Here is a 16,539-nt window from a genome sequence, read left to right as displayed (position 1 = left end):
TATTAATTACCACTAAAAGAAGGGTCATAGAAATCATGCTTTAAAAATCAAGCTACCCTAATATAATCCATGTTTTGTTTTTTTTTATTCTTAAAAATTAATTTTTTTTTTTAAAGAAATAAAAACTTGTTGAGGGGGAGAATTAAAGAGATAGGTAATGCAAAAATTAAAATTCTGTCATCATTTGCTCACCAAGCCTGAATTTATTTGATCTAAAGTACAGCAAAATAGAATTCAGATTTTTTTTTCTTGGAATTTATTCCTGTGATTTCAAAGCTGATTTTTTTTTAGGGTTATTACTCCAGTCACATGATCCTTTAGAAATCTTTCTAATATTCTGATTTTCTGCTTAAAAACATTTAATAATAATAATAAGAAAATAAATTATACTGACTCCAAGCTTTTGAATGATACAACCTAATCTTTGGATCTTTCTATTCATCAAAAAATCCTGAAAAAATGTACTCGACAGTTTTATATATTGATGATAGTAATAATAATAATAATAATAATAATAATAATAATAAATGTTTCTTGAACAGCAAATCAGCATATTAGAATGATTTCTGAAGGGTCATGTGACACAAGACTAAAATAATGATGCTGAAAATGTAGCTTTGATGACAGGAATAAATTACATTTTACAAATAAATTCAAATAGAAAGCATTTATTTTAAATAGTAAAAATATTTCAAAATGTTACTGTTTTTGCTGTAATTTGAATCAAATAAATGCAGGCTTGATGAGCAGAAGAGATTAAAAAAACATTAGACTGGTTGTGTACACGTTATTAAACTTAGTTGTGACATTAGAGAGTTGAATTTTAAATAAACTAAACACGCACTGAATTTAGTGTTGCCCTTAGGAAAATTACTAAGTACAAATAAAACCGACAAACCATGGTCTTGCTACACTAACCATAGTTTACCATGGTATTTGTAGTACATATATAGTTATACAAATGGTAATCAATGGGCCAAAAAACATGGTTACTACACGATTACTGTAATAAAACCACGGTTAATTTTGCTGAGTGACAAGAAATACATTTGTGTGTGAATGAACGGATGCGGTGTTGCCAGGTTTTCGCAGAAAATAAAACAATTCCTAAAAAGAGAGCGGGGTGGAGGATCCGAAAAAACAAGGTCAGAGCGCTGCTCGAACAGCAGCTAGGGATATTTGACTACTGTGATACCTAGCAAACACAAAATAATAAATAAGTTTATTGTGTAAACAAGCTTAAAAAACATCCACTGCTCGTATTTAAAAGCGACTTATAATGAAAAACACCATCACCAGAACAGTCGCTCATAAAAAGAAGACCTGGCAACACGCACGAATGTCAGAGGGCGTGGCTATTAAACACGTCATCACAACAGGAATTGAAAATAACAATGCAACGTTATACGTTTTTCGTACTAGACAAACTAAACATTACATGCTGCATTATATTGTTATATTATTTTTTTTACCGACACGACATTTAAAACAGTATATCTCAATGTATGAAAGAGAACGTTTGCATTTCAATTCGCGCCTCCTCCATCGTGACTCATTTACAAAGTCAGCTGACCATGTCCTTATGAGCCGACTCCGACTATAGTGATGGACCGACAGCCTTGAACTTTATAGCGCAGTCGTTCTTCCTGCGGTGAGGAAGCCGGCGCTGGAGAGGACAGTATGCTGAGGTTGATGAAAGGGAATACGCATTTTTAGCCGACTGAGGGTTGACTGTATCGCGTTAATCATGCCGGACTCCTCAGAAGCCCCTTTATCTGCTTTCAGGCGGTTGAGTTACTCAGTGGGGCATTTTCTCAACGACCTGTGCGCCTCTATGTGGTTCACGTACCTGCTGGTGTTTTATCACTCAGTACTGGGCTTTCAGAACACGTATGCTGGTGTCTTGCTGCTGGTGGGACAGATAGCTGATGGAGTGTGTACACCGCTCATCGGTTATGAGTCTGATAAGACACCTGGCTGTGGATCATATGGGAAGAGAAAAACATGGCATTTAGTCGGTGAGTGACGAGGAACTTAAAGGGACAGTTCAGCAAAACATGAGTGTGCCATCACATTCATGTTGCTCTAGACCTGTATGACTTTTAAAATAACATTTCAGGGATGTACATTCACTTAAGTTTTAATATTATGTCCTTAGTAAAAATTATGATGTATGATATGTTATTCTCATTTACTCTCTTTTTACTCTACCTAGGAACTATTAGCGTCCTCCTGTCGTTCCCCTTTGTATTTAACCAGTGCCTGAGCTGTGGTCTGGAGACTCCACAGTGGGTCAGTCTCACTTATTTCACCCCCTTCATCATCATCTTCCAGTTTGGATGGGCGGCCACCCAGATTTCCCATCTGTCCCTCATTCCCGAGCTTGTGACTTGCGAGCATGAAAAAGTGGAGCTCACTGCGTACAGGTAAACTAAAATGTGCATCTGTACATTTAATGATCAACCGTTCTCGTGATGCTTGTTTGGAGGACTTTGTCTGTAGGGTGATGCCTTAGATTTTTATTGTATGTTGGTTGTATATTTTCGTTAGGTATGCCTTTACGGTGATAGCCAACATCACTGTGTATGCAGTGGCCTGGCTGATGTTTCATTTTCAGACTCAGGATGGAGATGATCCTGCCCTTACAGAAAACCTTGGCCCGGTTGACATTCCTGTTTTCAGAGTGAGTTTTGACCTTAGAGTGCTGATGTAAACTTTTGGTCATTTCATACTGCATTACAAAATAGCTAAATTTAAAGACCACGTGGTTTTAACATGTTTGTGACTGTGTGTACAATTGTCTTTGTTCAAATAAACACATTTAAAAGTATACATTTTATATATATATATATATATATATATATATATATATATATATATATGAAGAGTTCAGATGCCAAACCAGCTTAAAGCCATCTCGGTCAAAGATGAGATAATGATACTGAGTGAATGCTCCTGACACATAGTACACATCCTTCAAATACTTTTACTTCAAACTTGCTAAATTCCAGCCTCAGCCCAATCAGAAGTGCCAGCACTTACAAAGAAACCTATACAAAGTAGCCAGAAAGAAATGCTCATTTTAAAGAAATACGTCAGATGGATTTAGCTGGTTTTGCACCTGAGCTCTTCATATATATATATATATATATATATATATATATATATACTGTATATATATACTGTATATTACTGAAAAAGTAATTTATAACTTCGATTTCAAAGCTGAATTTTTAGCATCATTACTCCAGTCACATGATCAGTCAGAAATCTAAGAAATTCTAATATTCTGATTTGCTGCTCAAAAAACATTTATTATTATTATTATTATTATTATAATTATTATGTTGATAATAGCGGAGTACCTTTTTTTCTGGTTTCTTTGATGAATTGAAAGTTCAGAAGAACAGCATTTATCTGACATAGAAATATTTTGTAACATTATAAATGTCTTTATCATCACTTTTGTGAATGATCATGTGACACTGAAGACTGGAGTAATGATGCTGAAAATTCAGCTTTGATCACAGGAATAAATTACATTTTAAAATATATTCAAATAGAAAGCAGTTATTTAAATAGTAAAAAATATTTCACAATATTACTGCTTTTGCTGTATTTTGGATAAAATAAGTGCAGGCTTGATGAGCAGAAGAGACTTGTTTAAAAACATTAAAAATCTTACTGTTCAAAAACTTTTGACTGGTAGTCAAAAAATATAAGTAAGTGCTGTTCATCAAAGAATCGATTCATCACAGAATCCTGGAAGAAATGTCACAGTTTCTACCAAAAATATTAACCGGCTTAACTGTTTAACATGGGTAATAAGAAATGTTTCTTAAGCACTAAATCAGCATATTAAAATGATTAAGGATCATGTGACACTGAAGCCTGGAGTATTGATGCTGAAAATTCAGGGATAGATAGAAGGGATAGATCAACCAAAAGTGAAAATTGTGATTAATTACTCACCCTCATGTCTTTCCAAACCCTTAAGACTTCAAGCATACGTCAGTATACGTCAAGAAACTCTCGTGAACATGTGGCTGACACTGAAGAGAATAAATTGTCGAATAAAGTCTTTTTTTGGTCTTCTTTGCGCACAAAAAGTATTCTCGTAGCTTTGTAACATTACGGTTGAACCACTGATGTCACATGGACTATTTTACCGATGTCCTTACCTTTCTGGACCTTGAACGTGTTAGTTGCGTTACTGTCTATGCATGGTCAGAAAGCTCTCAGATTTCCTCAAAAATATCTTTGTTTGTGTTCCAAACATGAACGAAGGTCTTATGGGTTTGAAACATGAGGTTGAGTAATTAATGACAGAATCTATCTGTCTGTCTGTCTATGGACAGTAGGGCAAGAAAAGTTTATTTAAACTAAGTAAAGAGAATTAGTTTCATGTTAACTTAAAAGTCAGTACAAATTTATATTTTGATGGACGTGGTTTCTCTGAACCTTATATGGGCCAGCAAATTTCTCTTATATGTTCCTTAAAATGAGTAGTTAAATATGTTAAATGAATGTAATCAACAGTTTATGGTTTTCAGCTGAGTTTTATAAACCTGCCTTTTCGGTCTTTGCTTCTGTTGTTGTTAACCTACCATGTTACATAATGTAGGCCTTTTCAAAACATCTCTGCAGGCTTTATGCAGTAATATCTGTTCACATTTAGAATCTGAGTCTCACAGTGGTGGGCATTGGAGTTCTGTTCTCGCTGCTCTTCCACCTGGGCACACGGGAGAAGGGACGTCCCCTTCAGGAGGAGGAGGGCTCTAGTCCTGGGGAGCGCCAGCGTCTTATTAACAATACCGTCACTGTGGCTCCACCAACCAGTCCATTGCAGTGGAAGCACTGGCTGAGACAGCCATCATTCTACCAGGTTAGAAGCAAGTACCCGCGTTACTTTTCATCAACATGCAATTCAGTTCTCAGCTTTTGTGATTAATCTGAATAGTGGCTTGAAGCACAGTGTTATCACTTAATCACAGTGGTGTGAAAACCTTCAGAACAGTATTTAGTAACTGTCTGTTTTCACTAGCAGTCAGAAAGTTAATATCTTCTCTAAACCCTGCTCTGTTATTCAGGTGGCTATGCTTTACATGTCCACCAGACTGATAGTGAACTTGTCGCAAACATACATATCCATGTATCTCACCTACACACTACTGTTACCGAAGGTACGACAGCTATTGTAATACCACACTTCACACCCAGTTCATCAACAAAAGCATTAACGAAAGAAAGAAAGTCAGTGATCTTTGTTTGAACCTCTCTTTTGCAGAAGTACATAGCCACCATTCCTCTCGTCATGTTCCTGAGTGGCTTCGCTTCCTCATTTATCATGAAGCCTCTAAGCAAGCTAATAGGCAAATGTGTGAGTATGAGTCAGCATGTGTGTCTTTTGATTGAAATATAAGCCACAATGCCTCCTCCCATTGTTAGAAGTCATTAACAGTCTAGAGATAGCAGTCTGTTTCGCTGCGTCAAATACGTATGATCAGATTTATGAGTCGAGTACACGCATCACAAACGCTACCATAAAGTCATAATTACCAGTGTGTGATTTTCATTGAGACCAAACTTAACGAGTTAGAGGTATGTTAATTATAGATTTTAAAAACACGCCTGATGTGCATCCTTGTTCCGTTAGTGCTAAAAATCTTTTTATCTTCGTCAGGAGGTGCAGAGAAAAACAAAATAGGAAATCTAGTCAAATTTTACTCTGGAAATGTTGCAATACAGTTGAGGTCAAACGTTTGCATCCCCCTTTCAGAATCATTACAAATTTTAATCATTTTAACAAAATAAGAGGGATCATACAAAATGCAAGTTATTGTTTATTTGAATAAGATATTTCTTAGAAATGATGTTTACCTATAGTCCACAAGAGAAAGTAATAGTTACCTGGTTTAAAAGTTTACATGCACTTGATTCTTAAAACTGTGTTGTTATCTGAATGATTTTTGTTTAGTGATAGTTGTTCATGAGTCCCTTGTTTGTCCTGAACAGTTCAACTGCCCGCTGTTCTTCAGAAAAATCTTTCAGGTCCTGCAAATCCTTTGGATATCCATCTTTTCACACTGAGGACAATTGAGGGACTCCTATACAACTATTACAGAAGGTTCAAACACTCACTGATGCTTCAAAAGGAAACACAATACATGAAGAGCCAGGGTTGAAAAATGTTGAATTTGAAGATCAGGGTAAATTTAACTTATTTTGTCTTCTGGGAAACATGTAAGTATCTTCTGTAGCCTCTGAAGAGCAGTACTAAATGAAAAAAATAAATAAATAAATTTAGGCAAAAAATAAATAAATGTACATGTCTCCATTCTGTTCAAAATTTTTCACCCCAGCTCTTAATGCATGTTTTTTCCTTCTGCAGCATCAGTGAGTGTATAAACCTTCTGTAATAGCTGAATATTTGTCCCTCAGTTGTCCTTAGTGTGAAAAGATGGAATTTGAATGATTCTGAAAGGGGGATGCAAAGGTTTGCCCTCAACTGTACTTCCCTTCTATTCTTAAGTAACTGCTTTTGTAAATATCAGATGAGATTTGGTATGAAAGCATTACAAGTGTATTCCAATAGCCCTAATATTAATAAAACATAATGGCTTTTTTGTCTAGTTGTTCTAAAGCTTTTTGACTCCATTGTCCACAGTAATGTAGGTTAAAATATTGTCTCTGGAATATCTGTTGTAATGATAGCTAATGATAGCTAATGATATATATATATATATATATATATATATATATATATATTTAAATAATATACAGAGACCAGTAATGCCTATAGATAAGTTACCATAATTCTAATCATATTCTAATCAAAATTAATTACATTTCAGGATTCCAGTATGTTTTAGAAATTAATGTTTTTTTCAGGGATTCTGCTCTGCTAAATCAGTAATTTTTACATTAATCTTCCAGTTATTATTGATTTGGTAAATAAGGATTTTTAAAATAATAAAATGGCAATGGAGTTGTAATATTGTAATATTATACGTAATATATAATATTTACATGACTTTTCCCGGTATAGAAATGACACTTGAAATTAAAAGGGTAATTCACCCAAAATGAAAATTCTGTCATTAATTACTCACCTTCATTTTGTTCTAAACCTGTAACAGCTTTGTTTGTCTTCAGAACACAAATTAAGATATCTTTGATGAAATCTGTGACCCTGCGTACAGCAACACAACTACCACATTCAAGGCCCAGAAAGGTAGTAAGGACATCATTAAAATTGTCCATTTTCAGCCATAATTTTATTAAGCTATGAGAATACTTTTTTGTACAACATGGTATTCGTGTGAACCTGCATCGAAGACTGACACAGAAGAGAAAAAAATTGTTGAATAAAGTCAATATTTTGTTTTCTTTGTGCACTAAACGTATTCCCATAGCTTCATAGAATTGCAGTTGAAGCACTGATGTCACATGGACTCTTTACCAATATCCTTACTATCCTTCTGGGCCTTGAACGTGGTAGTTGCATTGCTGTCTATGCAGGGTCAGAAAGCTCTCGGATTTCATTAAAAATATCTTAAATTGTATTCCAAAGATGACCAAAGGCAACGTGAGGGTGAGTAATTAATGACAGAATTTTCATTTTTGGGTAAACTATCCCTTTAAGGCCTCCTGACCCTCTAGCTCTCATTTGAAAAATAAGGAAAGGGAAAAAAAATTACTAGATATTTTTATGTACAGCATTGTAAACTGAGACAAGATGATATAAGGATTTGTTTACATTATTGTTTCCTTGTTCCTTGTTGATAGTTGACTTATTTTTTGGGACTGTTGCTGATTCTGGCGTTCTCCTTTTGGGTGCTGATGGACACACACATGGGAGAAAAGGTGTACGGGGCAGCCGTCTTGCTAGGGATAGGGTCTGCTACCATCCTGGTGATGTCACTTGCCATGACAGCTGAACTCATAGGAGACCAAACAGTAAGTGTTGATATCAGTCAGTGTTAGGGAACTGAAATGAAAACAGGAACTGCTTCAGGCACATGTTTTATTGAGCATATTCAGCGCTAACAGCTTAAACAGTAACGCTCGATTGCACTGTAAGATATGCGGATGTTAGCAGAAGTGAAAAAGGCATATGCTTCACAGTTTCAGAAGTGTAAAAAAAGATTGCAGGGAACTAAAATTGTGCTTTTGAAGAAGTCTTCAAGTTTCTAATAAGACTTTTCTTGTCCACCTGACAGCAAAGTGGGGCTTTTGTTTATGGAGCTATGAGTTTCACAGACAAGGTGGCTAATGGTCTGGGAGTTATGATTATTCAGATGCTACACCCCTGCCGGTAAGTGCGTACTAGATTTTGAAGATATTAAATATTAACTTGTACATTTTTATATTTACATGTGTGATTTCTCTCATACAGCACAATGATATGCTGTCCGGGCTGCGTGTGGTATTACCACTATGTCATGGTCATCGTCACTGGTGGAGTGGCCGTTTTTGCTGCGCTGAGTCTCTGCACAATCCTTATCTGGCCTATAAAGATTGTGCACTGTAAGAAACTCAACAAAACTATCATTTATGTCTTCTCACTTTAAAATATGTACTTGCTCTTTGACTTATTCTTGTTAATGGTGTTATTCAATAACCGTTCCCCCTTATGGCTGACATGATGTTTTGTATTACAGTATCTATACCAGATCATATGAATGGTTCAATAAACAGCAAAGACTATAAGGGTGAGGGACACAGGTCAGCATCTGAAATAACAGGAATCTGAAACTAAACTATTTTCTCCTCACACACACAAAAAAAACCACACAATCAGAAACATCAATCATCCACCTTTTATTTAAAGGGGTCAAATCATGAGGCAAATTTTACACTGTGTTTTGAGGTGATGGATTGTAAGAAATTTCTGTTTGCGTCAGTGAGAATTTATATAAACTGGTTTTACTGTAAACTTTTTTTTTTTTTTCTGTGACAACTAAATAGTTTGATGCAGTTATTTTTAAGCACATTTAAAAAAAAATTTGAAATTATGATTAAAATCTGGGAATGTTTTGAAGGTAAAAAGGGTAGAAAATGGTCATGATTAACTAAATTATGACATCAAGTAAAATTTTCATAATAAATACCCCTTTAAAAGTGATTTTTATATATATATATATATATATATATATATATATATATATATATATATATATTTTTTTTTTTTTTTTTTTTTTTTTTTTTTTCAGATAATAAAAGGTTGACTTAATAGGAACTACCATTCAAAAGTTTAGGGTCAGTCATATTTATTGTGACATGTTACAATTTAAAAGTGATTGTTTAAGAAGAGATTAATATTTTTAAAATGAAACGTATTTCTATGATGGCATGATTTTCATTGATTGCGAGGGGGGAAAAAAAGTTAGAATTGCAAGATACAAAGAAAAAACTCTGAATTGCAAGATACAAACTCACAATTGCAAAAAAAAAAAAAAAAAAAAAAAAAAAAAAAGTCAAAATTGTGAGATACAAACTTGCTATTGCAAGGAGAAAGTCAGAATTGAGGAAAAAAGTCAGAATTGTGATATATCAGCTTGCGAGAAAAAAGTTAAAATTGTGAGAATAAAGAATTGCGAGATACAAACTTGCAATTGTGAGAAAAGAAGTCAGAATTATAATGGGGAAAAAAAAGTCAGAATTGCAAGATATAAACTTGAGAAAAATGTGCAAGATATAAACTCACAATTGCGAGAAAATGTCAGAATAATGAGGAAAAAAGTCAGAATTGCCAGAAAAAATGTCCGAATTGTGAGAGATTTTAATCTTTATTTGACTTTTTTTTTTGCTTTTATTATTATTAATTCAGATTTTTTTCTTGCAATTGCAAATTTATATCTTGCAATTCTGACTTTTTTTCTTTTTTTTGTATCTAGCAATTCTTTTATTATTATTATTATTATTATTATTTTTTATTTTTTTTTATAAATTTTTATTTGTATCTTGCAATTCTGACTTTTTTTTTTTTTTTTTTTTTTGTATCTAGCAATTTTTTTTTTATTATTATTATTATTATTATTATTATTATTATTATTATTATTATTAGATAGATTTCAGAATTGCAAGATTGCAGATATAAACTTGAGAAAAATGTGCAAGATATAAACTCACAATTGCGAGAAAATGTCAGAATAATGAGAAAAAAAGTCAGAATTGCCAGAAAAAATGTCAGAATTGTGAAATATAAACTTGAAAAAAGTCAAAAATGCAAGTTTTAATCTCGCAATTCTGCCTTTATTTCTTGCAATTCAGATTTTTTTCTTGCAATTGCAAATTTATATCTTGCAATTCTGACTTTTTTTTCTTTTTTTTGTATCTAGCAATTCTTTTATTATTATTATTTTTTTTAATTTATTTTTTTTTTTGCAATTGCGATTTGTATCTTGCAATTCTGACTTTTTTTTTTTTTTTTTTTTTTTTTTTTTTTTGTATCTAGCAATTTTTTTTTATTATTATTATTATTATTATTATTATTATTGCTAGATACGAAAAAAGAAAAGAAAAAAGTCAGAATTGCAAGATATAAACTTGAGAAAAATGTGCAAGATATAAACTCACAATTGCGAGAAAATGTCAGAATAATGAGAAAAAAGTCAGAATTGCCAGAAAAAATGTCAGAATTGTGAAATATAAACTTGAAAAAAGTCAAAAATGCAAGTTTTAATCTCGCAATTCTGCCTTTATTTCTTGCAATTCAGATTTTTTTCTTGCAATTGCAAATTTATATCTTGCAATTCTGACTTTTTTTTCTTTTTTTTGTATCTAGCAATTCTTTTATTATTTTTTTTTTAATTTATTTTTTTTTGCAATTGCGAGTTTGTATCTTGCAATTCTGACTTTTTTTCTTTTTTTTTTTTGTATCTAGCAATTTTTTTTTATTATTATTATTATTATTATTATTGCTATTGATACGAAAAAAAAAAAAAAAAAAAGTCAGAATTGCAAGATATTTTTTGTGCAAGATATAAACTCACAATTGCGAGAAAATGTCAAAATAATGAGAAAAAGTCAGAATTTGTCAGAATTGTGAGATATAAACTCGAAAAAAGTCAAAAATGCAAGTTTTAATCTCGCAATTCTGCCTTTATTTCTTGTAATTCAGATTTTTTTCTTGCAATTGCAAATTTATATCTTGCAATTCTGACTTTTTTTCTTTTTTTTGTATCTAGCAATTCTTTTATTATTATTATTTTTTTTTTTTTATTTATTTTTTTTTGCAATTGCGAGTTTGTATCTTGCAATTCTGACTTTTTTTCTTTTTTTTTTTTTTTTTTTTTTTTTATCTAGCAATTTTTTTTTTTATTATTATTATTATTATTATTATTATTATTGCTAGATACGAAAAAAGAAAAGAAAAAAGTCAGAATTGCAAGATATAAACTTGAGAAAAATGTGCAAGATATAAACTCACAATTGCGAGAAAATGTCAAAATAATGAGAAAAAAGTCAGAATTGCCAGAAAAAATGTCAGAATTGTGAGATATAAACTCGAAAAAAGTCAAAAATGCAAGTTTTAATCTCGCAATTCTGCCTTTATTTCTTGTAATTCAGATTTTTTTCTTGCAATTGCAAATTTATATCTTGCAATTCTGACTTTTTTTTTTTTTTTTTGTATCTAGCAATTCTTTTATTATTATTATTTTTTTAATTTATTTTTTTTTGCAATTGCGAGTTTGTATCTTGCAATTCTGACTTTTTTCTTTTTTTTTTTTTTTTTTTTTTTTTTGTATCTAGCAATTTTTTTTTATTATTATTATTATTATTATTATTATTATTGCTAGATACGAAAAAAGAAAAGAAAAAAGTCAGAATTGCAAGATATAAATTTGCAATTGCAAGAAAAAAAGTCTGAATTGCAATGGGGGAAAAAAAGTCAGAATTACAAGATACAAACCAAGCCCCCCCCCCCACAATATTCATTGATGAATAGAAAGTTAAAAACAACAGCATCTTTTAAGAAACGCAAATCTTTTGTAACAATCTTTTGTTAATATTTTAATGTTAATCTAATGTGCCCTTGCTGAGTATCAGTTTCTTTAAAAAAAAAAAAAAATCATACTGACCCCAAACCTTTGAATAGTGTGGTATACTGTACATGAATCATCTCATTTACACAATACATGCAATTTCTAATGTTTGTATTGTTTTTCTAGATCTGCCTGAGGTGACTGGCCTTATGGGAAGCGATGGAGAGGACTCAGAGAGCTCCGAGCAGCTGTCAGTCAACTGAACGCAGCAGCCGCAGAGATTCTTCAGCTCTGATGCAGAGAGCTTTAGGTTAACACTTACATCACAATGGTGAAGGTTAGAATTCAAATGAGGTTTTGGTTCAGAATTATCTTTCAAACAAGCCAGTATTTTACAATGAACTCTACAGGCCGGCCACATCTTGACACATGTCAGAATTTCACTGAAAAGATGTGGTGAGTTTTTTTTTTTTTTTTAGATGTGATTAGTTGATATCATTCATGTGTTCTGTTGTGGCTTCTCATTTCAGAGTATAGGCGAGACACTTTATTAAGGGACTATTTTTCTTATGCACATTTTTACCATGTTTATCATTTAAAAGTTCAGTTTAAATTTTAATAAAAGTTTTTATTTATGATTATAAATGTACTTCAGGTATTTAAATCAAATCCATTAGGGCATTTATGTAAAAACTCTACAAAACTTTTTGTTTTATTTCATATTTTTATATTATGCTTTCATATGTACGACAATTATGTCTGACATGTTTTCTGTTCATATAATTTACTGAACAGAATAAATGTTCTTTATGAACAGACATTTCTGTATCTGAAGTTGATACATTGTAACCTGTCTTTGTAACTAGTTACTGATTAGCAGGAATGCAGTGACTGTGAGTAGTTTTAACATCTGGTCAGCTGATCTTGCGTGATGCTCGAGACTTTAACATAAATCATAAAGACTGACAAATGTAGCTGGAATGAATTAAATTGTCAATATTGTAGTGGGATCAATTAACAAAATCAGTATGTTTGTAAAAGATAATTGTATTTTATTATGTTGTCTTGTTCAAAACAAATTTTAAATAAAAGAGGTTTTTTTTTTAATTGCACTTTTTTATTTATTTATTTTTTATCAGCTGGGAATCATTAAATGAATCAAATGTTACCGAAAAGATTTATGTTCTATTCTTCAATCTTTTAATTTTAGTTTCCATAAAAATAGTACACAGCAAAACGGTTTTCACATTAAGAATTAATAACTGATTTTAACAAATCTTATTTGACCATCAAACCAGCATATTAGAATAATTTCTGAAGGGTCATGTGACGCTAAAGACTGGAGTTATGGCTTTGCCGTCACAGGAATAAATTGCATTTTAAAACAATACAATAATTTTTAAACTGTAATAATATTTCACAATATTACGGTTTTTACTGCATTTTGATCAAATACATGCAGCCTTGGTGAGGAGAGTGACAACCTGTATCTGCCTGTTATGTAGTTTTTGTCCACAAGGTGGCAAAAGAGTCCAAGAAGTGGATAATAGCTGTTGTGTGCTGGCTTATATGACTGCATTCATTTCCTGATGCTGCAAACAATTACTCATATTATAAAAGTGACTCATTTGTTTATTACATTAATTTCGTTCAAAACATTATGGACTCTTTTCACAAGCCTGTGATGACTCGTTTCAACGGTCATCATCCTCATAAATCCTTTAAAGTTTTTTATATTTTGAATTTTTAAAAAATGTATGTACATTTATAACTGTACTTCGTATTATATCACCTTTTTTTTCAAGTTACGAAAAAACTAGTTAATGCTATGCGAGGGTGTTCTCTCTTTTGACTGCCGATATCAGTCTCTCTCAATTTTTTTCCTTTGATTGAAAGTTGTGAAAACACTATTGTGTCGTTTTGTCTTTTGCTGTTTGAGCAGAGGAATGCAAAAAATATATTTGTGGTACTCTCCCATTCACTGCCCTCAGATTTTACCCAACTATGAAGACTTCCGTTATGAGAAGCCCGGAAATGTGATAAAGGTCCATTGTAATAATAGTAATGTGAGTATTACAAGAGTATTTTCCATTAATAAGTACGTTACAGTTCAGTGCATTAGCTTATTATGATGTAATTTCTCTTTATAAATCAGTGTGCGTGGTGTATATGGTTTCAGAAAATGAGAGGTAGTGAGGGTAAGATTTTTGGTTATTTATCCAAAATCGGAGCTCATTCGTTTGTTAATGTGAAAAGCATTTCAGTTACACTTCTGATCTATTCATCTCCTGTCATGTACAACACCACTCAAAATTGCCTGAGGAAAAAATCCCACCAAATATTTATTAATAACATCTTTGTTTTGAAGTGTAGGAAATAAATCAAAACCATGCGTTCAGCTGTATCCTATTAAGGGCCAATTATCACTAATTGGAACAGCATTTATAGAAACCACTGTGAATTATCCATTATGTTATTGTGTAACAATAGATTGTTTCAGAGACGCTGTGCGGCACAACACACAAGCGGTGACTTTTCTTCTCTTTGAGCTTTAAACAATAACAGTGCTGTGTAGAAGTTACATGTCAGTACATATGCAGCCTATTTTCTGCCTTTTCAGGCATTTTATTAGGACTTTCAGAGACGCCTTCAGACTGATCTCTGATGTGTGGATCGTTTGTGAAAACGTTTAGCTTTGCTGCTGCATTATAAAGAAATAGTTCACCCAAAAATGAAAATTTGCTGGAAATGTATTCACCCTCAGGCCATCCAAAACAAGTTTGTTTCTTCATCAGAACAGATTTGGAGAAATTTAGCATTGCATTAGTTGCTCACCAATGCTCTGCAGTGAATGAGAATCCAAACAGCTGTAATTCACACATACACAACAGTAATTCACACAACTCCAGTTCATCAATTAACATCTTGTTACAGAAATTGAAAAGCTGCATGTTTGTATTAAACAAATTCACCTCTTAGAGGTTTTTACGCTGAATCTATTATTTATAATATTTGTAATATCGCTTTCTCCAGTGAAAAAGTAATCTCATCTGAATCGGGAAAGAAATATATACAGAGCAAGCACTGTTTACAATGAAAACAGTCCAAAACATGTGAAACATGATGTGAGAGGGCAACAGAGGAGAAATTGTTATTATGGATTATGGACTGGTATTTTGTCCAATGCCTAAATGGTGGATTTCTTTTTACAAACATGCAACTTTTTGCTTCACAAGACATTATCTGATGGACTGGAGTATTATAGATTACTTATGGATTACTGTGGTGTTTTTATCAGCTGTTTGGACATTCTGGCGGAACCCATTCACTACGAAGGATCCACTACTGAGCAAGTGATATAATACAAAATTTCAGTAAGATTTTTAATGTTTTTTTTTAAAAGTTCCTTATGCTCATCATCTTTCTTTGATCAAAAAGAAAGAAACCGTAATATTGTGAAATATTATTACGACGTACAATAATAATATACATTAAAATCTTTTTTTTTTTTTTTTCTGTGATCAAAGCTGAATTTTCAGCATTATTACGCCAGTGTCACATGATCCTTCAGATATCATTCCAATATACTGATTTATTATCAGTGCTGGAAACAGTGTGTGTGTGTGTGTGTGTGTGTATATATATATATATATATTTATTTATTTATTTTACAAATTATATATTTTTTCAGGATATTTTGATGAATAAAAAGTTAAAAAGAACAAAAAAAATTTAACAATATACACTACTATTCAAAAGGTCAGTAAATGTTTATTCTTGTATTTTTTTAAAAGAAATTAATACTTTTATTCAGCAAGGATATGTTAAATTGATAAGTGATCGCAAAGACTTGTATTGTTAGAAAAGATTTATATTTTGATATAATATAATATAATATAATATAATTTAATAAGTGAAAATAAATAAAATAATATATGTGTAATATAAAAATATAAAAGAATAAATCTTTTTTTAACTTTTTATTTATCAAAGAATCCTGAAAAAAAAAAAAAAAAAGTATGTTTCAAAAAAAATTTGGCAGCACAACTGTTGCCAACACTGATAATAAATCAGCATATTAGAGTAATTTCTGAAGGATCAAGTGACACTGTAGACTAAAGTAATGGCTGAAAATTCAGCTTTGAATCACAGGAATAAATTATATTTTAAAGTGTATTAAAATAGAAACCATTATTTTATATGGTAATAACATTTCACATTATTACTGTTTTTTGTGTGTGTGTGTATTTTTAATCAAATAAATGCAGCATTGATGCGCTGAAGAGACCTCTTTGAAAAACATTACAAGTTTTACTGATCCCAACTTTTGAATGGCAATCTACATCTTGGATGGCCTGAGAATGAGTGAACTTTCAGCTTTTTTTTTTTTTAATTTGTTTTTTTTTTTTGTTTGTTTGTTTTTGTTTTTTTGTTATGGAACAAATGTCCCTCATGTCCCCCAAATTGGATATTTTTTTTAGGTCCCCATGAGGAAACAGGCTTATAAATCATGCAGAATGAGTTTGCAAAGTGTGCACAGTCTCCTGTG

The 16,539-nt window shown here is 31.8% G+C and overlaps 1 protein-coding gene across 3 annotated transcripts; it reads left to right on the top strand.

Moving 5' to 3' along the window:
- The first annotated feature begins 1,369 nt into the window (after positions 1–1,369).
- Positions 1,370–13,097, top strand: mfsd12a (major facilitator superfamily domain containing 12a). Of its 3 annotated transcripts, none has more exons than XM_051126771.1 (11): positions 1,370–2,018; positions 2,216–2,426; positions 2,551–2,683; positions 4,679–4,885; positions 5,091–5,183; positions 5,288–5,380; positions 7,789–7,959; positions 8,223–8,317; positions 8,399–8,529; positions 8,664–8,714; positions 12,177–13,097. In XM_051126771.1, the coding sequence occupies exons 1-11, from the start codon at positions 1,748–1,750 to the stop codon at positions 12,251–12,253; spliced, it is 1,533 nt and encodes a 510-aa protein (XP_050982728.1). In that variant the 5' UTR covers positions 1,370–1,747; the 3' UTR covers positions 12,254–13,097. The 3 variants fall into 3 exon arrangements, with proteins under 3 accessions (XP_050982728.1, XP_050982746.1, XP_050982737.1); XM_051126789.1 differs by having other exon boundaries at positions 1,372–2,018; positions 8,664–8,727; XM_051126780.1 differs by lacking the exon at positions 8,664–8,714 and having other exon boundaries at positions 1,377–2,018.
- Positions 13,098–16,539: the final 3,442 nt, after the last annotated feature.

Source organism: Labeo rohita, chromosome 2 (genome assembly GCF_022985175.1).
Source record: "Labeo rohita strain BAU-BD-2019 chromosome 2, IGBB_LRoh.1.0, whole genome shotgun sequence".
Taxonomy (NCBI): Eukaryota; Metazoa; Chordata; class Actinopteri; order Cypriniformes; family Cyprinidae; genus Labeo; species Labeo rohita.
The sequence above is the reverse complement of the archived record's forward strand: the minus strand, read 5'-3'. Positions and strand labels throughout refer to the sequence as shown.